A 27,298-nucleotide genomic window follows, 5' to 3' on the forward strand; every position below is an offset into this window, starting at 1 on the left:
TTGAATCATATAGTTTGATATTGCTGGTACCTATAAATACCCGCTAATAAAAAAGAAAACGAACAAGTAGAACTTATAAAAAAGTTTTATAAAGACAAGTGGTCTGATATCTATCTCACCAAGGTAGCTATGGTAATAAAGATATTTTTAATGCTACAAAAAGTATTGAAACAGAATAGTTTAAACTAAGAAACCGAGTTACTTAAAATGTAAAAAAAAACATTTAGCCCTACTATGGCTCAGACTAATGTTTATTAAAGCAGTCAATGGTCTCCACTCACAAAAATGAAATGTTTTGGCGCTTTCTACGTAATCTTCAAAAGTTATTTATGAAACAATTGTTTTGAGTTCTGTAATGTACCACGCTAGTACAGCAGTAAGTTTTCAGATTTATGACAATAAAATGAGGAGTTCGATTTCTCTCAGTTGACACAGCAGGTAGCTCAAGGTGGCTTTGCTAAAATAAACACACACAATATGTACACTTCTAGCGAGTCATTTGGCATTATCGTTTGATAGTTAGTTGCACAACCCTGTGGCCAACATTTACAATATGTCACTCTACATATCACTGCAATGACTTGATGGTCCTTTATCTGGTTTTAGCTTATTTCTATTTTTTAATTGTATTACTTTGGATGATTGTTGTGTGTTAAAAATGTAATATATTGACGTTAAGCTAAAATGTTAGCTTTGACTCGTGAAATCGTGCTGTGTTATATGTACGTGTTCTGCTGTTGCAGAATTTTCAATTTAACTGTTTATAACTTGTATGTGTAGGTTTGTTTAACCAATACAAATCCCATCTGTATCTTTCAACTGACTCATTTGTGTCAATCCTTAATATTTGCTTAATTTTATTCTTAAAATAAAAATGGGATAAATAAATTGCTTGCTCCTCAAAACATGAAATAATAATGGAATTGTCAATCGTAGAATACTAAATAAGTTTAAAGATCGTATTTAATTTATTTTATCAGGTCATCCCACATATAATGTCCGAAAATTTAATACAAAAAGTGCATTTATCATTTCTGTCTCTGTGGAAGACTTTAAAGACTAAAATATTCAGTGAGGCGTGTAATAAAATGTTCAAACAAACAAAAAAAACTAACCCAACTCCACTTTTTCAGATCATTAATCAAATAAACCATTATGAAGATGGATGTGTCTGAAGAAAACATTACACATATAATAATTTATGAGTTGAAAAGAACAGCAAAAGTGTAGCAGAAACGACATGAAACATTCAAGGTGTTTATGGTGTGGAGTTTCTTAATGAAAGAAAATGTCGAAGATGGTTTCAGAAGTTCAGATCAAATAACTACAGCTTAAGTAATGCGCTACGTTCAGGTCATCCTGTTGAGTTTAATGATGACTTACTGCTGGCTGCACTTGAAGAAGATTGTGCTGTAACAGTAAAAGAACTAACACAGAAGCTTAATTCAACCCATTTAACAGTTCACCGTCATCTGCAACAGCTTAGAAAAATGTCAACACCTAGAAAATGGGTCCCCCTTTAGTTGACAGAAGTCAACATCAGAGAAAGAGTGAACTTTGCACTTCTCTACACTCTCGTAAAGGTAACTCACCTTTTTGGACAGGTTAGTGATTAGAAATAATAAATGGATATATTATGAAAATGTTAAACATCGCATACAATGGCAAAGTTCAGATAAACTGGCTATAGAACAGCCCAAAATGGACCTCCACCATATGAAAGTCTTGTTAAGTGTTCGGTGGGATATTGTTGACACAATCCACGTTGAGTTGCTGTCATTCAATGTATCGATTACATCAGGCTTCTATTGTCAACAGTCAGAGCACTTGAATGTTGCACTAAAATAAAAGAGGCCTGTTTTCATCAGTCTTTAAGGTGTTGTGTTACTCCAGGATAAAGCACGGCTTCACACATCAAGGATCACATATCCAAAGATTGAAGAAATAGACTGGAAAAACTTCCACATCCTCTTTATTTTTTTCAAACATTGTCTCCATCTGATTACCATCTATTCCGAAGTTTGGAGAACTATCTTGATGGAAAAGAGCTTGGAACATGTGAAGATGTCAAAACAACTCTCTCTACGTTGTTTCCTCCAAATCCGAAGAATTTTATGAAAGTGGCATTCATAAGCTTGTGAATCGTTGGCAGTAAGTAATTAATAATAATGGAAGGTACATTATTGATAAATTAATATTAAAAGCGTTTGAAATCATTTCATTTTTCTGAACATAAATTCCTGCGTTACTTAATGGATGACCTGATATAAGCAGATCTGAATATGATATTATTAACTAGCATTGGAGCAATATTAAATTCGTTCAATACACAATACTCTACCCTGTGCTAGCAGTCTTAAGTTAACAGTAAAAGATTAAAAGAAAGGGACCAAGTCATAGCACCCACCAACAACTTTGAGCTACTGTCTTACAATCAGAAATGGGATTGATCATGATATTATAACGCCCCTATGGTTGAAAGGACGAGCATGTTCGGTGGGACTAGAATTCTAGCCATCGATATTCAAATTGCGAATGTAGCGCTTTAAACCCCTAATCATGATGGGAAAAAGCAAGATTGCAGGCTCAAACTGCACTCATATACGACGAGCATGTTCGGAAATAGGACTTGAATTCACGACTTCAGCATCCTAACCACCAAGTCATGTCAAGCTCAAATTCTCTATTTATTATATTTTGTGTTTTCTTTGTTATTCACAGTAACTGTAACTCTGAATTTGTTTGTTTTTGCCTGAAAACGTCAGATTTATCAACACAACTATGAGTGAGAGTTTAAACTAATATTGAGCTTATCTTACAAGTTCATCCAGCATTGGGTACACTTTCTTGGTTGATCGGTAATGCAAAAATTAAACAAACGATATTTTTTATACCGAAAGTAAAAAATAAAGTGTTTTAAATAACAGCTAAAATAATCTATATACAAATCTTTACCATACAATAACCTTAGGTTATCTTCAGTAAATAAAGTTTGTAAATTTCTTTCTTGATTAAACAGAACCTCTAAGTAATAAATAAGATTAAAGTATTCTACTTATCCAAATAATCCATACAAATCTAGAGTATCTCTTGTTTTATGCTGTCAAGAACAGGAACATTAAGACGTGTGATTGTTAAGCTTTTTTAACAATTTACCACCAGCGAATTATTGAGTAAAATCCATACTGCTCAGTGCCTTGTAAATAGAACCCAGAAACCAGATGAATATTCATCAAAACTGGATTAAATTTAGGAGCTAATGTTTTTAATAAACTAAATGTATCTTATTTCATAAGCCCTCTCCCTTGTTGAATTTCCCGTTAGTTTACACTTTCAAAATAATTGTGATTACATTTGAAGTTGTGACACATTAGTTATCTATCGAAATAAAATAAACAAACAACAACCATGAGATTGGATGTAAGAAGCATTTAAACCATCTCATAAATGTATTATCTGGGTTGTCTAATATGCTTGAATGCTTAAAACTGGTTTAATAGTTTTTAAAACTGTAACCTACACAAATGTTTCTGCTTTTCGTTTTTAGGCGCAATGAATACGATGTTTGCTTCATCAAAAGTGCCATTAAACCCTGTGTATAACAAAAAGCCGCTTCATTATTACAAAACATCTGTGATAAAATTATTTTTGGCTACCAACACTCAGCAAAGTAAAGCTGATGATAATACTTATAAGATAATCTCCGTATCATGTTCCAACCTTCAACATTTCCAAAACCGCTGGGTCTAGGCGTGTAGTATTCTCAAATAACGTTCTAGCCTGACTCGTCTGCCTAAAATGTTAACCGTCATCATGAGTGAGTTCAGTTTAGATGTATTGAGATTATTTGCCTCTCTATAAAAAAGTTTCCTGAAGGTGTGGCAGAAAAGTGATTTCTGCGCTTTCCTATATCGAGACTATGTATAAGTGACGACACACGTGTCACCAAGTTTCAGATTTCAACAATTGAAAGACGCAGATTAATTTAGTGTTTAAACACAAAAAAATAAACTAATAAGCAGATTTCTTTAATATTATGGCTGTTTAAACACTAAAGTGTTGACTTGACACGCAAGCATTAAAGGAATCTGCTTATTAGTTTTATTTTTTGGTGTTTGAATTAAAATTGTATCGTTACGTTCCTCTAACCTGAAATTCATAGTGACCTAATTTGGATGAATATGAACGTGTATAGTGATAGTTTTCTAAGAATTATCAATTTTTAATATGTATATATATACATGTATATATATATAAGTTTTCTGTTGCATTATAATAAGGCCTTTCTTTCAATACCAGACTGGTAATCTGCACTTATTGGCTCCAAAGTTATTCCTTTCAAATGTCAAACGTAGGGGAACCAACAGAGCCAATAATCCTAATAATAATAATAAAAATCTCAGGAAAGTGCAGATATTTCATCAGATTCTTTTTAATTAGTCTATTATAGATGACGGCCCAACATGGCCAGGTGGTTAAGGCACTTAATTCGTAAACTACGGATAAGGATTCGAATCCCGTAACACCAAAGATGCTCGCGTTTTTAGCCGTTGCTGTAAATGCAGCTATTTGTTAACAAAACAAAGCCTATGAATTGGCGGTGAGTGTTGATGACAAGCTGCTTTCCATCTATTCTTTCACTGTCAAACAGGGACGGATATCGCTTATAACTCTCGTGTGTAACTTTACGGGAAATCCTGAAACAAGAAACAAACGATCGTATATTTCGATTGAATGCGTCATAAAGAATAATTTGAAAGAAGTGGGCGAGACATAAATCTAACTATTTTTTCTCTCTTGTCTGCAGTAAACTGTACAAAGTTTTAATATGAGATATCTATGCTGTTCTGACCACTGGTATCGAAACTCAGGTTTCAGTGCTATAAGTCTTCAATGTTACTGCTGAACCATTTAAAATCAACCTCTGATTTAACAATTAATTTATTGTTAGCTCTTTTAAAACAACAAAATATCAATAAATTTTAAATTCAATATATCATAATTCAAACTATTGTTTTCTTGTTCAAGTTCAATATCACTCAAATATGATAAAAAATGAAGAAAAATTGGAACAAACTAACTGTAAATAAAAAGTATAAAACACAAAATAAATACATCTGAACTCAGACGATTATTAGATACAGAATAATTGAAGTAAAATTAACTTTGACCTACTTGGCTCTGCAGTATTACAAAGTTAAGACATTGTGAGGTTTAATTGAAATGTAATTATAGTTAATGATCACATCTGCTTTTCAAGCTTGTCTGAAATGTATATATATATATATATACATATTTTCCAAAATCTGGCTGAAACCAAGTACTAGAACTATTAACTGCAAAAGAGTGATCTGTTGTTTTCATCATCGTTTTCTCAATACAACCATTTGAATTTTGGGTGGATTGACAGGACAAGCAGAAGTCGCTTCATATGTTTATTTTGAACAGCCGAGTTTGTCAGATAGAGGTATTATTTTTAAATATATTATAGGGATAGGACTAAAACTTACGTTTAGAGAATATATTTTGGCAACGATAGATGTTGTTTGTTTTTCAGCTCAAACCTACACAAAATGCTATCTGTATGTGCTCTGTCCATTTCGGGTATCGATACCCGGTTTTTAGCGTTGAAAGTCCGCAGACATGCTACTTTGCTAGAGTGTGGGGTGCTAACGTATTAAGTTGTACCGAGAAGATGGTGAGTCTTCTTTGTAACTTTGAAATCTGCTGTAAGCAGATGGAATTACGTGTGTAGCTATGTTTGTACAGACCAGGTTTTTATGTTAAACGTCTCAATCTTTACATTAAGGCTCTGAAAATATCTGCATGCAGAACCTCCAACGCTTCAAACATTGTGAACTTTTTATGCTTTTTGTATTTATGTGCTTAACAAATTTGCTTTAAATATATTAGTCCCATTAAGTCATCGCTGGTGAGCACAATGACTGTTCACCAGACACAATTCGTAAAATATATAAAACATTTATATGTTCTATATAGTTGGGAGACAACAACCCTCTCTGTTAAGGAAATTCACACTCGGGGCTGAAGAAGATGGTCTGTTCCGCGTCCCAGAAGCACAGAGATATGTCAGCAGACTCACACCCCCATAAACCGTATTTCTAGCACAAACAGCCCATTGTCTAACTTTGTGCCAAATTCAAAACCAAACTATTGTTTTTGAACACCTCCTGTTGGGAAGAGCACACAACTCTCGTCTTGTGCGTTTTTCCTATAAACAAAATGTCTCATACGTTAAGTTTTATCGTTGTTTTTTTTTGTCCCAGGATAAACAATGTGCACTCGGTGCGAGTACACATAAATCAGAAGTGGTTGTATACGACAATGATAACCTTCCTTAAATAAAATAAATATAATCGACCATTAATAATATTTTTACAAACACCACAATGTTTTTCAGCCTGTTTTTAGTTCAAAGGGGGGAATATGCAAGGATATTTCACTTCAATTTATTTTAAATAAAATTATCAGAATAAGAATGCAAATCTGAAGTTCGCTTACTATTGAGAAAGATTAATTTTTTCATTTAGATGCGGCACAACATATATGGGTTTATATTGTGATTTTTTCAAGTATAAAGCATTTAATGATGGCTCAGTCGTCTTTTGACAGATTTCAGATGAAATTACAGTTTTAGACTCATGAAGTTAATCCATTTCAATTGATATATTTAACCACGCCCTGGGTCTCATAGATCACTTTAATCCCCCCTAAAAGAATTTCAAATTGAGAGTAGGCTGGTAGAGATCTTGATAAGTAATAAAATCAAATCGTGAATACACGATGAAACGTTTGGTATTGTTGGCGCACAGGAAAGTTGGAAATAAAGAAAAAAGAAAAGATGTCATAGATTATTTTGCTCTAAACCTGTCTGAAGGAATATCAAGTGCTGCGGCTAGTGAGGATTATCTCTTGTTACAAATATGTGGAGCTGTTTTTATATATATGATATTTACATTTCTGTATACATTATGTGCTCTGTCTATCTCAACGCATAAAACGTTGATTTTCAACAGTGCCCCAAAATTATTTAACTCTGCACTGATTAGCGACGATTTATCGTAGCTGGGAGGATATTTTGGATTTTTCCAACTCGAAATAGTTAGGTCTTGTCTGTCATGTAGAATATTGATATTTGTCAACGTGTTTACATTAAAAGAAAAAGAAAAACATGATCAATCGAAATTTTCTATAGATATACTGAGACTCCTAAAGTAATAAAAGTATGTTATCAGTTGGAAAACGTCATGGTGATATATTTTTATCTAAAGACCTATTTTCCCAGAATAGGGTTTACCTCAAACAATGGTTTAGTATTGCAAGTAAACTATATATTTCCTCCCCAGTGAAACAGACCTAAGGACTAACTAAAAAGTATCTAGTATCTTATCATCAATGTGTTTAAGTTTTATAAAAAACAGTGCATAGAATGGTAGCTGTTGAAACGTTGCATAATATTTATGTAGATCCATTATGATAAACTAACCAAAATTATGTAAATATATTATGTAATAAAACTAAATCAAATTTCACTGAATATGTTAACGTTCGTGAAATTAGTCGTATAATAATGCGAGTATGGGACTTTTAATCATTCCTTTGATGAAGGTATTTTATCAGCAATTAAGGGAGTAAACATGTTTCATTATTCAGTCTGTTCATTTGATTTTGACCTTGCATACCCGTCACATTAAACATGCTTACCCATTCCGCCCGTGGGGATGTTATAATGCTTCGATCAATCGTACTATTCGTTGGTAAAAGAGCAACTCAATAATTGGCTGTTGGTGTTTATGATTAGCTTCCTTCCCTCTTATATTACATTACTAAATTTGGGACAGCTAGCGAAGAGAGGCTTTGTGAAGCTTTGCCACAAATCCATAAAACAAAGAAACAAACGACTTCGAGAGAAATAGTTTCGTCACTTTCGTTGATATTACGCTCTTCCACCTCTCATCTTTACGGCTTAAGAACGCAGCAACCAAAACATGTGTATCACATTATTTGTACAATCAACAAGTAAACTTTCGTTAAAAAGATCATTTATACACAGTTTCATAGAGCTGTGCTTGATATATCCCATCCTCTTCTGATCATGTTGCATCTTGAAGTGCACGTTAAAATCCTTTGTTATCATGGTGCGGGACAAACCAGTTTACGATCTTGAGGTAATTTTAGAAAGTTTTATTCATCTGTATGAACAGTCACTTGTATTAAAACTTTACTCAATGTGGTTTATGTAACATTATAACCTGACCTACTCCTTTTGATTTATAACACTATATTAACTAACTATGTACTAAACAGATAAATTACATCGTTACAAATTACTTCAACATTTTCCAGCTTGTTTTTTTTTTGTAAATTGTTGTAACATTATTGAAATATTGTTTGATTTTTGTTAATCAATATTGGATGTTTAGAGACTATTAACATAAGTTAAGTTGAATACTTCAGTGATTATTTACGAAGATAATTATTTTGAAATAAATATTGAGTTTGTAATATCAACGAAGTTTTTATTCACAATTTTATTCAGAACACAGTTTCAAGACTTATATTAATAAAATACCTATATGTTGTTACACTCAAACTTAAGTTTTACATCTTCATTATAATTTTTCGTTACAAATATTTCGTGTATGTATATCGTATATTAGGTAGAAACTCGTATTATAAAACTACCTCAAGACCTTATTAGAAGCAAGATATATTCAGACCTCTGTCAAGAATTTACTATATATGTCATAATGTTTTTGATTTTTTTCAAAACCTATAAGGAGAAATTATTTGCTTATTTAAATAAATTAAATATTTTCTTTTTTAAATAAAATGTTGATAAGTACGAGATATTTATATTTTCGCAATGAAATATATATTTAACTCTAAACCATCATTTAATACCAGAATGCATATTGTTAAAAAAACTGTCTTGATTAGGTTTTGTGAGTATTGCCGAGGTAAGATGACTTCGTTCTCTAAATTATTATAAATGTTTTAGAATGATAGAACTGGCTCACACTAAATAATATATTTTGTTAGAAACTATCATAGACGGAATGTGATATACATTTTTCCATACATCAACAAAAGTATCAGTAGGATAAAATACAACGCTATTTGAATCAATAAACATGGGAACAGTGCAATACAAATTTTACAAATAAGTTTAAGAAATATCAAATGGTTAATAAAATCATGTATGTTTCGATCGTAAAGCTGTTAATATTTAAAGGATGAAAAAAGAAGTTTATTTTTTTCTAGAAAAGAAACTCCTGATAAAGGAAGCTGTTGGAATAATAATACACTGCTGGTCAAAATCTTAAGGCCAATGAATATTTTTTTAGCATTCAGTAGAGAAAATGTGAACACTATGAAATTATCCTAAATACTTGCTGGTCAAAAGTTTAAGACCATACCAAAGAGAAATCCCAGACAGGTTAGGAAATGCTCAACGAGAGGTCTCAGTGGTGAGTTAATAACTTACGAATAACTGCATGGTACTGTCGATATAAGCGTTATCCCAAGTGGTGAAGATGGTTTTACGAAGATCATGCACTATTTGGAATTGACGTCCATTACTACAGACTTCCATTGTCATCCACCCCCAAACCCCAATGTGGTTTAGTTCGGGAGAACACGCTGGATGGTCCAAAAGAATCACCTTATTCACTGTTAAAAAAATTCTTTGTCCTGCGGGCATTGTGGATTGATTGGTTTTCCTGATGAAATATCCAGTCATTTCAACATTAGCGAGGGCTTTCAGTCAATAAGGATGCTCTTTCCAATACGCAAATGTAGCCAGCTGCTGTTTGGCGCCCCCTGTATAACCTGAAGCTCCATTGTTCCATGGAAGAAGAAAGGACCTCAGATCATGGTGGAGCCTCCTCCACTGTGTCGTGTCCAAAATGTCTTCGGTGGAATATTCTTATCGTGCCAGTAATGTTGGAAACCATCTGTACCATCCAGGTTAAATTTTTTTCTCATCAGAAAACAAAACCTTCGTTCACTTTTCTAGGTCCCATGTTTGGTGCTTCTCAAGAAAGTTTAATCGAGCCGTTTCATGGTGTTGAAGGAGGCGTGGCCTTTGAAGATGTTTACGGTTTTTAAAGCCTTTCTCTCGTAGATGCCGTCTTATTGTTCTTGAGCTGCATTCTGCGTCCATAAGGGCCTTAATCTGGTTCGACAAGTAATCTGAAATCGTGGTGTCTATTTAGGTATGTTTCGTTTAGAACAATGATATCAGTACAATGTTTGCTGCAAACCCTGTACAAAGCAGACTTCTTGTGGTTCAAGTCTCCTTGTATATTAACGTGTAAAATTGAAACCATTACTTACCTGAAGTTGTCGATTTCACCGTTATACCTGCATGCTACGTAGTCCTTCAAGGCTGCGGAGCTTCCGATCTACTCAAAGAAGAAGTTGCATCTTCGCAGATGTAGATGTAGGTCTTCCGCTGTATTGCGGATCTTTCAACTCTGCCACCACTACATCGGTGACAAAGGAGACAATGTTGCTGCTACTGATCCTATAAAGTTACTTAAACAGTGTGTTAACTTATAATAAAGATGCTATGAACGCTATTAAGCTTTAATTTATTACAATTTATAACTTTTACAGTAAATCAGTTGGGTATCCTGACAGTTTACGATATTTCTGGCCAAATAATTTTCAGTAAATGCTTATATATTTGATAATGATCGCACCAGAGGTCGTACCCAAGACGATACTGTGTCTTCTGATCTTTATACGTAAGAATATAACGAATACTTAATAAGCTATACTGACTGTAATAACTTGTTACTTTCTCTTACTTTAGAGCAATTGTTTGTGACTTTTCACTTTACTATTTTGTTTTAATAGCTTAAACAATATTAACTATATTTTAATATTTGTTTCAATTATTTAAATCGAACAATTCCAAAAGGATATGTCTTCCAATAAAGCCCACTCAAAACATTAGTACCACAATATAACGAACATAAAACGTGAGGAAACATTTTTTTAAAAATATGTTGTAGGTGTTTAGTTTCCACGTACTCAAAAATTTTACCTTAAGTTAAAACAACCAAAGATTGATTATATCAAAATTAGATCAGCTAACAATCTTTAAAACATGCACCTTTTAACAAACAACCTAAATTTGAATACTTTCCACAAAAGAGTAACTTGTTTATATAAATATAAATGGATGAGTTGAACAAAACCATAATGATTTCGACTTGTTTTTGCTTTAAATATTAAAATGTTTATGTGTGTGTGTACATATCTATATCTTTACACGTAAATAGAAGAAAGCGACGTAGAAAACGAAATTAAGAACGAAGTCGATGAGCCAAAGGTAAGATATTTGGTGTAACGATGTCGTAACAGATGAATTACATGTTTTTAATTAATAAATACTTCAGTAAGAAGGAAACATATAAAAAGAACAACTAGAGTATTACAGAGTATCCAATAATATTACAATAAGTAAATGTTTTAATTTTTTTTCAAGATTTTATAGTATCTCAAAAAGTTCTTTAATACGTTACTTTTACATGTCATGAGAAAAATTAGCTCAATATTCTACTAAATACACAGTAATACTTGGTTAAGTTATTGTGACAGTTTATTTGTATTCCCTAGAAAATATCAGTCTGTTTGAGTGAAGTGCAACTTGACTATAAATGAATACAACAAAGTAAGTAAATTAACTTTCGTGCTAATCGTATGCTTCACTAAATAATAAACTGAAATGAAACGAATGTTCTATTACGTGCTCTAATGTATGTTCTAAGGGCCATCGGGTTAGTTATGATTGCTCTCTCCATGTAAAAGAAAACGAATAAAAGAAAATTTTATTGAAAAATTGCTTAGTATCAAGTGTTGCTTTGTTCTTTGTCTGGCAAATCAGAATGCGAGAGGTGAGAAATTATATCCAAACAGCTTGTTGGAATATTATGTATCCGATATTAGAAGCAAGAATTTTGTCAATTAATGGAAAAATAAAAGCAATAATTGTCACAAAATCTTAAATTATTTAAATCTGATTCACTACTGAATGAGAATACCTAGAAATTAATAAAAATGTTAATGTAAACGATGGAGATTTGGATATGTGATAACAAATTATTACTGTAGTAATAAGAGCTATTTTAGCTTCAACGACTTTATCAATTTCTTTAAAGTCGCCATCCCAGTCGCGCCAAACATGCTCGCCCTTTCAGCCGTGGGGGCGTTATAATGTGAGGGTTAATCTCACTATTCGTTGGTAGTCCAAGAGTTGGCGGTGGGTGGTGATGACTAGCTGCCTTCCCTCTAGTCTTACACTGCTAAATTAGGGACGGCTAGCACAGATAGCCCTCGAGTAGCTTTGTGCGAAATTCAAAAAAAAACAACAAAGCTTTAAAGTCGCAGATTTTTACTCAACGCGTTAACGTTACAAATCTTATTATTAAAATAAAAATCGCTTGTTATCTATTATTATTCATCTCTAACAATTCTCAGAGTAACTATATTTAAACAAAAATATAGTTCAATATACAAACAGCTCAGAATAACGGTTTTTACAAATAATCGTTTATATACAAGCGTTTTCCAAACAGTACTGAATCTTCCATCAGTTCTGGTTTGTTTTTGAATTTCGCACAAAGCTACCCGACGGTTATTTACGGTAGCCAACCCTAATTTTATAGTGTAAGTAAAGAGGAAGGCAGTTAGCTTGTCATCACCTCTCACTGCCAACTTTTGGGATACTCTTTAACCAATGAATACTGGGATTAACTGTCATATAATAACACCCTCACGACTGAAAGGGCGAGAAAGTTCGGTGTTACAAGATTTCGTTACCATAACCCATATATTTCATTCAGGAACCGCAACCATCTAGCTATGCCCGGCCATCTATGTTGTCTGAAACTGAATTTTTTATTAACAGTTAACGGAGAGCAAATTAATACTATTATAAATACTGACGTTTGAAGTTATTTCAGGAAAGTTGAATGTTTGTAATGTTCGAAATTTATTGACGATCCTGATGAAATATCTGTAGTTTTCCAATTAGTTTGCTTTTGAACTTCGCGCCTAAATTCACGAGGGCAATCTGCGCTAACCATCCCTAATTTAGCAGGGTAAGTCTAGAGGGAAGGCAGCTAGACATCACCACCCAACGCCAACTTCTGGTCTACTTTTCCGACTAGTAAGCGTTTATCACAATTATTCAGAGGTTAATAGTACGCTGACTGTAACTACCCAACATCGCGTGTTGTGATGGTTACCTTTTATACTCAGTGGGTGTAATTCTAGAAAATTCAGCTGCCAATTATTCTCACATTCATTAATATTTTACATACACATCGTACGTTATAGATATTTCGCTCAATAATCTTCTGCAAATTTAGAGAACAAGCGTGACTTTCCCAATACACACTTTAAAATATAAGTTGCATGCATTTTTAAATACAGGATGTTAGAAAAGTCACTGTTTTATTAACATATAAAACTGCACAGTGACTCTCCGAACACCCTTATATGATTAATTTAAGCAAATGTGTGTCTCATGCACTAAAATGGAACAAACATAGATATAAAATATATGTATAACAGCAAATATCTTACATACTTTAAATTCAGTAATCTATAATATATCTTTGCATCATTTAAAATGTAAGTCTTGATATATTTGTGTAGATACAAGGCGCTATCATTGGAGCATCCATCTTTGAAATGATTATGGGACTTACAGGTGTGAGAGGAGTTATTCTTCAGTGGTTGACACCTTTAGTGATAGTCCCTACCATATCGTTGGTAGGACTTTCTCTCTTCGAAGAAGCAACTTTTAAAGCTAGTAAAAACTGGGGAATAGCAATAATGTAAGTCTTGTTTTATAATAAACTTATTAATGGTGTTTTGTTATTATTACAGAGAAACTTGTAATACTCAAATTGAAACTTTTATTTGTAAAATATTAATTATTTTATGGCTTTGTATGAATATCGCGCAAAGCTAAACGAGAACTATCTGCGCTAGCCATTGCTAATTTAGCAGGTGTAAGATTAGATAAAGGCACATAGCCATCACAACCAACCGCCAACACTTTGGCTACTCTTTATTAACGAAAACTTGGATTGACCGTCACATTACAACGCCTTTACAGCTGAAAGGGCGAACATGTTTGGTTCGACGGGAATTCGAACCTGTGACCCCCAGATTACGACTCGGGTGTCTTATTCACCTGGCCCTGTTGGGCTTATATTTTATGGTATCGCACTGATACGTGAAAGGCCCGGTATAGCATATGCAAAACCTTGGCGCTATCTGAAAGAAAGGAGAATTGTTTTGTTTTTGGTACAAAGCTACACAGTTGACTATTGAAAGTATCTTGTCCAACCTGCCAGCATATGAAATATACTTATACTTTCTCCGTCAAACACACAAATCACAGTAGAGATTACCTACAACATAAACAACCCAATTTATCTCTAACTTATCAAAACTTTAAGAATAAATCACTGTAAACTCCTAAACAACCTTCGTTATAGCCTTGTTTTCCATTTATCACAACTATAATTTCCTTTGTAAACATTCAATCAGACTAACGGTTTTCATTATAATGACTTTCAAAACGAAAACTTTATTTAGATCCAAATGAAATTAAGGTAAAACTATTCTATAATAATGGCAACAGCATTATTTCGTAATAATGTATCGTATATATCAATTTTATAATTTATTATTTTTTACAGTTGGTAGATAATCGTCGCATTTTCCATCATATTTTGAAAATAATATTTGCAGGAAACGTTTTTCCTATTATCTTCTAAAAAGTGAATGAATATAAATGGTGAGGAAAAACGATTTACAGAAGTTTGTGACATAACTGATATTAATTACTATTGTTAAATATTCATATAAACTCTGTTGCACTAAATAGCTCTTCCAGTTTTGCATTCAGCGTTCTTACAACCTGTTATTGAAGTATCTGTATCTTGTTGTTGTTTGTTTCTCAGAACAGTTTTACTTCTTGTGCTCTTCTCCCAGTATCTTGGAAACTTTAATATTCCTGGTTGCAGCTACAGTAGAAAAAGAGGATGGAAGATCAAACGAATTCCGTTTTTCAAGCTTTTTTCAGTGAGTATAGATTTTAAACACTTTTCAAACACATTTCACTTTTAGACAAACACCCAACAAAGCCTCAGTTATTAACTTTAATTTAAAAAGAAACATTTCCGAAATAATTTAGTGTTATAGAGAAATGTTTTGCTGTAATGTTGTAAAAACAAAAGAATTTAAATACAGCCAACTTCTATTGTTGTAATGTTACGAGATATAACAAAATGGAAACCAGAAGGAACGTATTACAAAATAGATACCACAAAGGCAAGATCACACATGTTTATATTTTATGTATGAAATAAATATTACAGCATTATTTCATTATAAGTAACTTTATTGTTGTTTTGTTATGTGTCACGTATTTATACTATTATAACTGTGTTTTTTAAATAGCTTTTACAAATTACCTATAGAGTGAACGTCCACCTCAGGTCAATGTTAACTATTTGGTTTCCAACATATGCAATAAGCATTATTCCTGCGCTTTTCTCTAAACCAATTTCCAATCACAAAGAATTAACTGCTAATATAAATTGCTGAAACATTTCTAATAAAAGTTAAATATTTATGTAAAAACGGCTGATATGGATAGAGAAGATTCTATGTATCGGAGCAAACAACATTTCGACCTTGTTCGGTCATCGTTAGGTTCACAAAAAAAGAAAGAGGTAACTGACCAATAGCTGACCACAAGTTTGAAGGGGGTTCCGTAATTAAATGTGGAAATATAGAGGGCGTGCTTAGATTTTTGATTATATTTATTAATATAAGTATAAAGGTGTTCATTTGTATTGGTTTATTTTGGGCTAGAGTTGTTGTATAAGAAAGGCTTTTTTTAATTTTGCGTTTGTTTATGATTATTTTTTATTTAGTATTTAGGTAAATGTTACCTATTTTGTTTTCAATATATTCAATAAGCATTATTCCTGTTCTTGTATGTAAACCAATTTCCTCTCACAAAGAATTCACTGCTAAAACATTTTTAATAAAGGATATATATATATATATATATATATAATGGTTAGAAAAAAACATTTGAATATTGAATAACAAATAATATATGTTAACTATATTATCTGAATGCCTACTTTCAGATTTTACTTACCATAGTTACCGCATGGGTTATATGCTTCATACTAACTGCTGCTGGTGCCCTAGGACCAACCAACTCAGCCAGAACTGATCTTCGTGTTGAGACAATATATTCTAGTCCATGGTTTAGGTTTCCTTATCCAGGAAAGTAGTTATAAAGATATTCATTAAAATTTAGCTCTTTTTATTTACGTAAGTAGTTTACAGAATTATCTTTTGATCAGTTCTGTCTATGTAGAAACTTGTTATCACTTCAATTGTTGTGAAACTAATTTGATTGTGAAGTTCACTGAACAATATAAAATCATTAAGATCATACTTTACCTTGGAATAAAAAATATACTAATTGAAAGTTATAATCTGAAAGTTTGATGTTTTATTGTACATGTGTTTTGTTAAAGCAGTCGATATGTATGTTAAGAATGTAACGTTTGAAATAAAGGTGGACCATTTACATCTTCATTTTGGTCTTTCAGGACAGTGGGGTTTACCAACAGTCAGTATTGGTGCTGTTTTTGGAATGTTTACAGGAATATTAGCATCGGTATTGGAATCAGTAGAATATTACTACGCATGCGCACGACTAGTCTCCGCACCTCCTCTTCCACCTAGCGCCATAAACCGTGAAATATTTGCAGAAGGAATTTGCTGTATCGTTTCTGGAATTTGGGGAACTGGATGTGGAATGACTTTTTACAGTCAAAATATTGCAGCAATCAAAAAAACAAGAGTATACCCATGTCCTGCCCTTCAAATACAGACTGGAGCACTTGTATTTCAATTTTGAATATTATTGTTAACTGCTTAGATTTATTGTGTTATTATACATGTGTATGTGTAACATAACTGCTGATATTCCACATATTTAACAAATATCGTAACCTTTGGTGTTGCAGTAACATAAAACTCACATCAAGTTTACTTTTCCTCCATTTTTTACACCAACAGATGGCTAGTCGTCGTGTTATTCAGTATGGTGCTGTTACCATGCTGATTTTTGCAGTTCTGGGTAAGTTTGGGGCCTTTTTAAACACTATTCCTGAGCCAATTGGTGGAGGAATCACATGTGTTATGTTTGCAATGGTTACGGAATCTGGTTTGTCCAATGTCCAATTTATCGACCTTCAATCATCGAGAAATATTTTTTTCCTTGGATTATCCTTATTTATGGGCATTGCCATACCAAAGTGGTTCAAGGGACACCCAGGTGCTATTGATATAGGTACGTACAGTTTTGAGTGTGCCTGGAGTTTGGAGAAGGATATTTGTTGAACCTAATGAAACAATTTCTAAAACCATCATAAAGATATTACAGACAGTTCAACGATCTACAATTTACAAATCATAAAGAATATCAAACTTAGAAAAATATGTAGTAGATGATAGCCTCACACAAAATGGAAAATTCTTATAACATTATAAGATAGTTGAGACTTATCAAGTTAACAGAGAATCAGATTTTTAAGCTGACACGGGATAGCAAAACTTAAATGTATTTTATTATTAATTTTTTATTTTTTCGTTTAGGTAATGACGAAAATTCATTACAGTTCTATTGAACACCAGTGTATTTGTTGGTGGACTCTTTGCGTTTGTGCTAGACAATTCCTTACCAGGTAAGAAAGCATTCCTTCAAAGGTTTGTGAATTCATCGATTACATTTCAATATAATTTGTGACACTGTTAAAGTGTTACGTTAAGTGTTTTATTACTATTTTTGGCCGTAAAATATTCAGTTAGTTTTATTTTCTTAGAATATGTAAAAAACAACAACAACTTTGTTTTGCATTACTTTTGAATACGAAAAAATCAACTTGCACCTGTGACATGACTGTTTTGATAACTCATCTACCTCTTTCCATTTTTTTCACTTTTACATTTGTTATTTAATAACATCAAACAAAGTCTGGTTGTGAAATGTTTATGAATCCTATTCTCTCTCGTTTCACAAAATGATCACTTTATGTCATGTGAAAGTCAAACAGTCTTACAATTAAGTCTGATAGCTTATAGCGCTAAAAATCAAATTTTAATATCTAAAGTGGACACCGCGTAGATAGATCGTTGTATGTCATTGTACGTAACAATAAACAAAATTTAAACTTAAAATAACCTCTTTCGTATAAGAAACTAACTGTCTGTCATTTCTCTGTCTTTTATGTATCATATCATTACAGCCGTAGAATCGAAGAAAGTTTGTTTCGTTTGTTTTTGCTTAACAATCGAGAAGTATCAAACATTTTAATTCAAAGCTGAGCAACAAAAAAGCATCAGGAAAAAAAACAACTGTATCAGAAAATGGAAAGTTATATTCACAATATCTTTATGATTCTGAGAGGGATGTAATATCTACAGGCCACACATGGAAAATATGTGAAAATATTGGAACATTTTAACTATAAATGTAATATTAGATATAAATGAATAAAAACTTTTCATTTTGATAAACGGAAATAATAATACATTTAAATTACTTTCAAAACTAAAAAAATATATAATAAGAATGTATGAATTTCAGGGACAGACAAAGAAAGAGGACTTATGAAATGGAGAATGCAAATCCTTGAACATAATGGATCTAAAGGTGACCAGTTGACATTGTCGTCATCTTCAATCCATGACCTCCCGTTCGGCATGAACCTAATTAAAGGATATAAAATTTTCAAGTGCATTCCTATCAGTCCAACATTTGATCAGAATATTTTTCTTCTTAAAGTGTGACTATTATTTAAAAGATTTAAATCTCAAAAGAAAAATAAACATAAAATTGACTCTGTAATGTAACGATACAGTCGTCTTTTGTTCAGTTTCAACAATTAACGTGTCAGTTAGTACAAATGTATAATCGGTTTGATATAATGAGACGTGATACGGTCATTCCTGTTTCATGACTGAGTATATTAAAGATGAGAATTATCAAGCATTTTACCTAATGACTGATTTAATAGTATTTAATAATCTCTGAACATCAAACATTTAAGTTTGTTATTCAAAGGTAGAAATGCGGAAGAAAACACTAGTAAATGGTTTTGTACGCAATAAAGATGACACTCGTATTACTACTTCTAATACTATGCTATCACTGAATCATATATATCACAGTAATTATTATTATCTATTTTATGCACATATATATACAACCTTATTTTTTTTACACGAATACTTAATGGCATAGAAGCAAGTAGAAAATAACGCTTGTGTATCAAATAGCTAAATTTTGTCTTGTATATTTACAAAGTTAAATCACGTAATAAAAAACTATACCAACATCGAAAACAAGGTTAGGTTTCAGAGTATCTCATATTTTATTATATTTACTAATAACTTTTAATACCTTTAGAAAATTTATCCAGGTGTTAGCAGTTTCACCGGACGTGCAACAAAAAACGATGAATGATTTGGTGAGAGACAAATTTTATACCAATAATAAATCGTTGTATTGTGGCTTTTGCTGGTATAATCCTAAAATATGGCTAACTTTCAAACTTTAGCAAATCGTTCACATATTATATTTGGTTTCAAACCTATAGAAAACTTTGATTAAGCAGTTTTTTAATTTAATACTTGAAATTCGGAAATATAAACCTCAAATAATGTTTGAAAAGGTAACAAACAGTTCAAGACTGATATGAACATTTTGTAATTTTTGTCACCAAATGCCGCTGTATTGGTAGGATTATCGGTATAAAATTTTATATTACATTAGTTTCTGGATATAGAAGAACATTGTTATAATATGAAGTGCAGGACAATTTTATAAACTATTTATTTATCATTTTGAATGGCTCAGCGGTATCAATGTGGACTTACAATGTCAGAATCCAGCTTTCGATATCTGTAATGGACTGAGCACAGAAAGCCCGTTTTGTTAATTTGTGATCAGAATCAAAACAAACAAACACTCTATCAACCTTAAGTATGTAATATGTTTTATAGTACCGTTAATATATGAAGATTTATCAATAGTATTAAACGTCTAGAGAGTTTTGTTTTAGTTCTTCTTGGCAGAAAAACTTTATAAACTGTAAAGCTTAAGAAATATACCAAGATAAACACTATTAAGGGTCAATCAATCAATAAATTAAACTCTTGCAAATAAAATATTTTAGAATATCTACTTTCTGTCAAGGATTATAACGTTGATACAAGATTTCGTGTTTGAAACATTCAAGTTTCAACGATCTTTACCGTATTAATAGAAATTATACAAAAGTTTCAAACTTGTTATTTCTGAATAAAGTGTTTTCTGTATGAAAATAAATATTATGTTGTTGTTAATTGCTTAAAAAAAGGAGAATTCACAAAGTTTAATCATTATTTAATTCATGAAAGGTTCTACAAGAAATAAAAACAGCAGATAGTCAATATTTAATGAAATACTGGATTATTAATCACTAGACGTCACTGCAATTTATTTTACAAATTTCTTGTAAATAAACAGAATTACTATCTACGCTTGCCATCAGTACTTTTTAACTAACACACAAGTAGAGGGCAGTATTCTTGGCCTATTTTCTGCTCTTCAAATGGCGGAATATCACAGTTGCTCTTTTATCTCTCACAAGACACCCCACTGTGGAATGTGTTTTGTAATTACTACACATATACCGTGAATCGCTTAATTCATAAAATGTCAGTGTCACATATTAACTCATTACTTAGCATTACTTCACAACACCTAAGTACCACACACCAAAAACAACATATCATATCTTCCTTGGTATGATACTGCTCTGTAGTTGTTTTCGTTATTTGTTTACGCGTATGTATGTTTCTGATCTTATTTTCTAAACTGCTGTAACTAGGTTGGTACACTTTTGGATTACTGTTGGAATTTGGCTACACTACCTAACGTGTGGGTTATCGTCTCGTGTAGGTACAGTTAAGCGTAAATGTGTGATCAAAATCATACAATTTCAAAAATAAGCAACAAAATTAAAAACGCTGATAAAAATGACAGAAATCCAAATATACTTCACACTTGTCTTTCATATTCGTCTTAAGTAGTTTATCAGAGCTTTCAAATAACATTTTAAATTGTAATATACTTAAGTTGTAATAAAATTCATCTCGGACGAGTCTTCAATTTATTATGCTACGTATTATGATTTCAGATGGCCTGAAACTTGTAATTCACATTTAGAAATTAATTAAATATTATACATATATATAAATCAAATTTATGATATTGTCCAAGAAGAATGATAAACGCAGTTTTTTTCTTAACACAAATATATTTTATTATATAAATAACAACAGAATTTATGGTAATAGTTATTACAAATAGTCATTACAAATAATGATTTATATACAAAAGTTTTATAAAGCTACAAACAGTACTTGGTCTTTTTTCTAGTCTGAAACTGAATATTTTATCAACTGTTTACGATGAGCAAATTTCTTTCGAAGTCATATGAGTACAGTCCATTTACAGGGAGCAGCTAGTTCTGTTTTTTGCTACTTTCACGTAAGTTTTAACACCCGAAGTTACAAAATATCCTCGTAGAAATGCTGCCACCCGAAGTTAATTCACTGAAGTTAAACGGTTTATACTGTTTAAATTCTTTAAACAGGTCAAATATCTGCAGTGTCATAATTAATAAATATTTATCACACTTATGGCTCTCGAAGTTAATAATATACTAAATGCAGCAAACCACCAATCTTCAGCTGTTTCTTGGCATGTCGATTTATTCACTTTAAGCAAGATTATCAAAAGTACAGTTGATAACAATACTAGCAGTTTCCAGTTTACTAAATACACATGTAGCAGATTGTTGATTCATACACTCGTGAATCTGTTACACATTTATAGGAGAGGCGGAAATTTCTCAATACACATTTAATAATATACAATACATGCATTTTTAGACATGTATTTAACTAAAGCAAATATCAGTATCAAAATAAATATATAACAGTAAATCAATTAAAAAATAACGTCTTATTCTTAACCAAAACATAAATCTATTTTTAAGTTAAAGAAAATTTCCATTTTGAAAGAGAGAGTTTTGTTTCTTCTGTTGATATTACGTTTCTCTTCCTACTTCGTAACGACTGAAGAACGCGGTATATGAACCATCTAGTTCAGTCAACAGTTATGCTAAAATTAGTTGGAAAATATGTCCACAGTTCCATAGTTGTGGTCAACATGTCCCATCAGTATCTGTATCTGTTACTTCTATAACTCATCATAAATTACATTTCGTCATCACGGAGAAGAACATTTCAGCTATCGAATTAAAGATACTTTTAAAACAATTTAATAATTTATTCGAAAAGATATCTGTATTAAACCATAATACTACATGTGTTGTACAACGTTGTAAGACTGTTCACGATCGAGCCTTACTTATATAATTATGAGTAAATAATATTATAAGCAAGACTGGGAGAGATTATTTAAGCCTTATACCCACCACTATAATGGTACGTTAATGATACAATTGCTGGATTCACATCTACAAAGCACACACTTAGTTTCTTCAATTACATAAACTACGTACATCCCAACATTACGTTCGCCTGTGAACACGAAAAACCTAACCAAATAGCAATTCCCAACCTCATTATCACAAGAACCGATACACAATTCAAAACAGAAATCTACAGAAAAATCACTCATAATGGATTATACATACCCTGGGACTCTGCACATGAAACAAAACAAAAATTCAACATATCAAGAAACCAAATAAATACAGCCACAAAACTGCTCACCCGATAAAATTAATAATTAAATCCACCGAATAAAACAACACTTCATCAACATTAACAAATTTCCTCAAAAAACTGAGAAAAAAATATCGGCACACACCTCGACCAACAACAAACAAAAAATAATAAATACAAAGGCACAACAAATATTATTCTGCTGCATACCATATGTTCCCGACATCAGCGAAAAAAATAATAACACTTAAAAATAAAACTCGTAACAGAACACAAGATTCGGTAAATACCAAATTTAATCAAAAGCCATGTACAAAACTGAAGACTTCAATATCAAACACAACACAAACATTATTTATAAAATACAATGCAACAACTGCCACGACTTCTATATTTGAGAAACAAACAGAAAAATAGAAACTAGATTCAAAGAACAAAAAAGGAAAAGAAAAACACCTTTACACGTTTCTGAACACTGGAAATCAAATAAACACAGCATAACCACATAACCATAGAAAACACCCAGATAGTTAGAAGAGAAACAAATATAAACAAACGCAAAATCAAAGAAGCCTTACTTATACCACAACAAAAAGCGAAATTATACCAATATAAAGCAACTCTTTTATACCTATACTAATTAATTAGGCCCGGCATGGCCAAGCGTGTTAAGGCGTGCGTCTCATAATCTGAGGGTCGCGGATTTGCATCCCCGTCGCGCCAAACATGCTCGCCCTTTCAGCCGTGGGGTCGTTATATGTAACGGTCAATCCCACTATTTGTTGGTAAAACAGTAGCCCAAGAGTTGGCAGTGGGTGGTGATGACTAGCTGCCTTCCCTCTATTCTTACACTGTTAAATTAGGGACGTCTAGCACAGATAGCCCTCGAGTAGCTTTGTGCGAAATTCAAAAAAGAAACAAACAAACAATACTAATTAATTAATAACCTAACATGTCACTGCAACGCGCCCTACAATTCTTTGCCCGTTTATTCTCTCTTCTCTAAGATACGTGCCCAGCAACCGTCAGTTACAAATTCTCTCTTTCTTAGCCTGAAGATGACTCAGGAAGGCTGAAACATTGTTCTCTGCTGATCAGTAAAAGTGTTAATATCCATACCAGTCGTTGTGAGATACAAGACTGTAAAGAATTTTTGTTTGCTTTTTTAATGATTATTGACTCGTTTTCAGGTGTATAGTCAATGGAAACATTCTCGTCAGATTTAGGTTTCATAGAACATTTTTAAATTACAACTCATTAAGTAATTTGATTTGTTTTTACAAATCCTCAGAACATACGAAGACTCGTCACAGTTTAAAATGTCTATCACATTTGTGGTCAAATCGGTATTCAAGATGTGAAAAATGATTGTGCAGTAGACTCTCCCTTCTGATTTATTTCAATCTATTAAATGTTTTGTTTGGCGTTTTCAGATGCTGGGCGTGGCATTTATAGTATGTAATACGAATTACAGTGTTTATTGTTTAATTTATAACTCTTAACGTTCGGCATGACTAGTTTGTAAAGTAAAAATACTGACCACCTCATATGTTTTTTATGGCATATTGTTCGAGTGGTTTATATTTTCCAAAAACTCAAATACGTTTATGGATTCTTCATTTAAAAGCAGCAAAGGTGAGTTATTTATTAGGAAACAGAATCTTGTTGCATATATCGACATTTTCTAAATATTTTAAAAAATCAACAACAAAAGTTTAACGTATGTTTTAAAAATTATATGTACTTTCTCAGCGTCATCGGATTATTTCTGTTTTAAGAGAAAATTTGACCAAAATAAAGGAGCAAATATTTTTACTTCTTGTTTTTAAAGCTCATATGTAACACTATATTGTAACTTATATAATTCATAATTATTAACGTGATTCGTGGCACGTGTACTTTTAACTGACGTAGCGACATTATCAACCTGTAACTATTAGCTTTCCTTACTCGGCGTCATTGAAGCGTCTACTGACTGACTGACAGACAACACACTACCATATAGTAATGCGAATGGTTTGGGTAAATTAAAACTTAAAAGTTTTCATAAAGTATTAAAAAGTGAAACAATGAACAAATTGAAAAAAATACAACTATGAGATTTAGGATTTTTTAACACTTAAATATTAAGTTTATATCAATATATATTTAAAAGGCAGAAAATCAAATCATTTGATTATTATGCTTCAAAAGAAATGTAAAAGCACCTGCTCCAAAAATTGTTTTTTGTTTCTTTTTTTTAATTTCGCGCAAAGCTACACGATGGCTATCTGTGCTAGCCGTCTCTAATTTAGCAGTGTAAGACTAGAGGGAAGGCAGCTGGTCATCACTACCCAACACCAACTCTCCGATACGCTTTTATCAACGAATAGTGAGATTGACCGTCACATTATAACGCCCCCCACGGCTGAAAGGGCGAGCATGTTTGTGCTACAGGGATTCGAACCCTCGACCCTCTGATTAAGAGTTGATTACCTTAACCACCTGGCCATGTTACGGCTGCTTTAGGAATATAAGCTTTTAATATATTTGTGTTTTAAATTTTTAATTCTAACAACATAAACAGGCACCTTGTAGTGAACAATAATAATACTGAACAGCATCTGTTAATAATGGTCCCCAATTAGAATGTTCTCACGTCATGAGACAGTGGAGCTTTTGTTCAGTCTTATTATAGGTTTTTTTAAACCATAACATTAAAAAAAATAACATTTGGTTTGAATTCTGGGGTGTTTGTGTGTATAATCTTTAGAAGTAGAACAAGACAAGTGAATACAAGTGAATCTTTAGCAAATGATAATGAAATTTTTCTAATTTTTTTTATATTGAAATGTATGAATATTTATACGCAGGGCGAAAAATACATCGCATAAAAAGAAATCCCGAAAACAGTGAACAAAAGGTGAGGCATAATCGGATGTAAAGATATCGCAACATATCAGTTCTTTGTTTATAAATTAAACTAAGAAATACTGTACCATTTGTGAAAATAATTTTTAATATTTTATGTTTATGTCATATTTATAATAATTTGTGCCCTTCTGGTTGCTGTAATTTTTAGAAACATGCTATCAAAAATAAAATATTGTAGAAATTATTTTCAGAAATGGTATAGTATTTCTTACAATTTGTTTGAATATATTACCTATACCAGCCGCCATAAACTACAATAATTCCAGAGTAATGTTTGTTTAGATTTTTCTAACAGATGATATGTATTTGTCTATTTGATTTGAGGGACGGCTCAACTCGTAATGTAAGAATAGCGTGTTTGAATCCCCTTCACACCAAACATATTCTTCCCTTCGGGCGTGGATCATTATAATATGACGGTCAATCCCACTATTCGTTGTTAAAAGAGTAGTCCAAGGTTTGGCGGTGGGTGGTGATAACTAGCTGCCCACCCTCTAGTCTTACATTGTTAAATTAGGGACGATACTGGAGTTTGATAGAGTAATTTTATTAAAGTTATGATACAGTTTCTAAAATAATCTGTTAGATAATACTAATGGTTCAATGCTCCACAACTTACAAAACATACAGGGCATCAAATGTGTTAAAATATGTTATAGCGGTTTGTCTCACACAAAATGGAAGATTCTTACAACATTATAAGATGGTTGAGACTTACCCAGTTACCACAGAACCAGCTCGTCAGTTTGTAAAATTTTCGTTAAGCTACAACGGGCTGGTGAACCTAATTGTATCTTATTATCAAAATTTATTTAGTTTCATTTCGGGATTGACGTAGCAAACCACCTCATTACAGCTCTTTGTTGGTGTACAAATATTTTGTTTATTTATATTGGATCGTATACAGAATCGTATACTAAACTCAACCTTAGGAATTTATTAAAATGTTCGTATAAAACATTTGATTTAGCTTAAAATCAAACTCATACAGAAAATGTAAAATCCAGATACTATCGGAGCATTCCGAATGATAAATATTTAGCATAACTGACTCTGTCGCCTAAAACACACCGTTTAACCTCAGTTCACTTAGTTTGTTTGTTTTTGAATTTCGCGCATAGCTACTCGAGGGCTATCTGCGCTAGCCGTCCGCAATTTAGCAGTGTAAGACTAGAGGGAAGGCAGCTAGTCATCACCACCCACCGCCAACTCTTGGGCTACTCTTTTATCAACGAATAGTGGGATTGATTGTCACATTATAATGCCCCAACGGCTGAAAGGACGAGCATGTTTGGTGCGATCGGGATTCGAACCTGCGACCCTCGGATTACGAGTCGAACGCCTTAACACACTTGGCCATGTCCGGCCCCAGTTCACTTAGAAAATGATGAATTCGGGAGATTTTATAAACGATATGTCAGGGATTTCTTTTCGTTATAAAAATCGTTGACTAAACAGTACATCTGAGTATTTTGAGCAAGGAATCTGTATTTTTTTACTGTTT

At 32.4% G+C, this 27,298-nt stretch overlaps 1 protein-coding gene and 1 long non-coding RNA gene across 2 annotated transcripts in view; both read left to right on the top strand.

Annotated features, from left to right (window-relative positions):
• LOC143246503 (uncharacterized) overlaps window positions 1-27,298 on the top strand; it is a 272,362-nt gene that overhangs the window by 124,455 nt on the left and 120,609 nt on the right. The gene's annotated exons all lie outside the window — the stretch shown is intronic.
• Window positions 1-27,298, top strand: part of LOC143246497 (solute carrier family 23 member 2-like) — a 65,167-nt gene that overhangs the window by 10,918 nt on the left and 26,951 nt on the right. The window contains exons 7-8 of the mRNA XM_076493324.1: window positions 15,012-15,132; window positions 16,212-16,350. Coding sequence (XP_076349439.1) covers window positions 15,012-15,132; window positions 16,212-16,350 — 260 coding nt within the window. The remainder of the gene's footprint in view (window positions 1-15,011; window positions 15,133-16,211; window positions 16,351-27,298) is intronic.

Source organism: Tachypleus tridentatus, chromosome 3, assembly GCF_004210375.1.
Source record: "Tachypleus tridentatus isolate NWPU-2018 chromosome 3, ASM421037v1, whole genome shotgun sequence".
Classification (NCBI taxonomy): domain Eukaryota; kingdom Metazoa; phylum Arthropoda; class Merostomata; order Xiphosura; family Limulidae; genus Tachypleus; species Tachypleus tridentatus.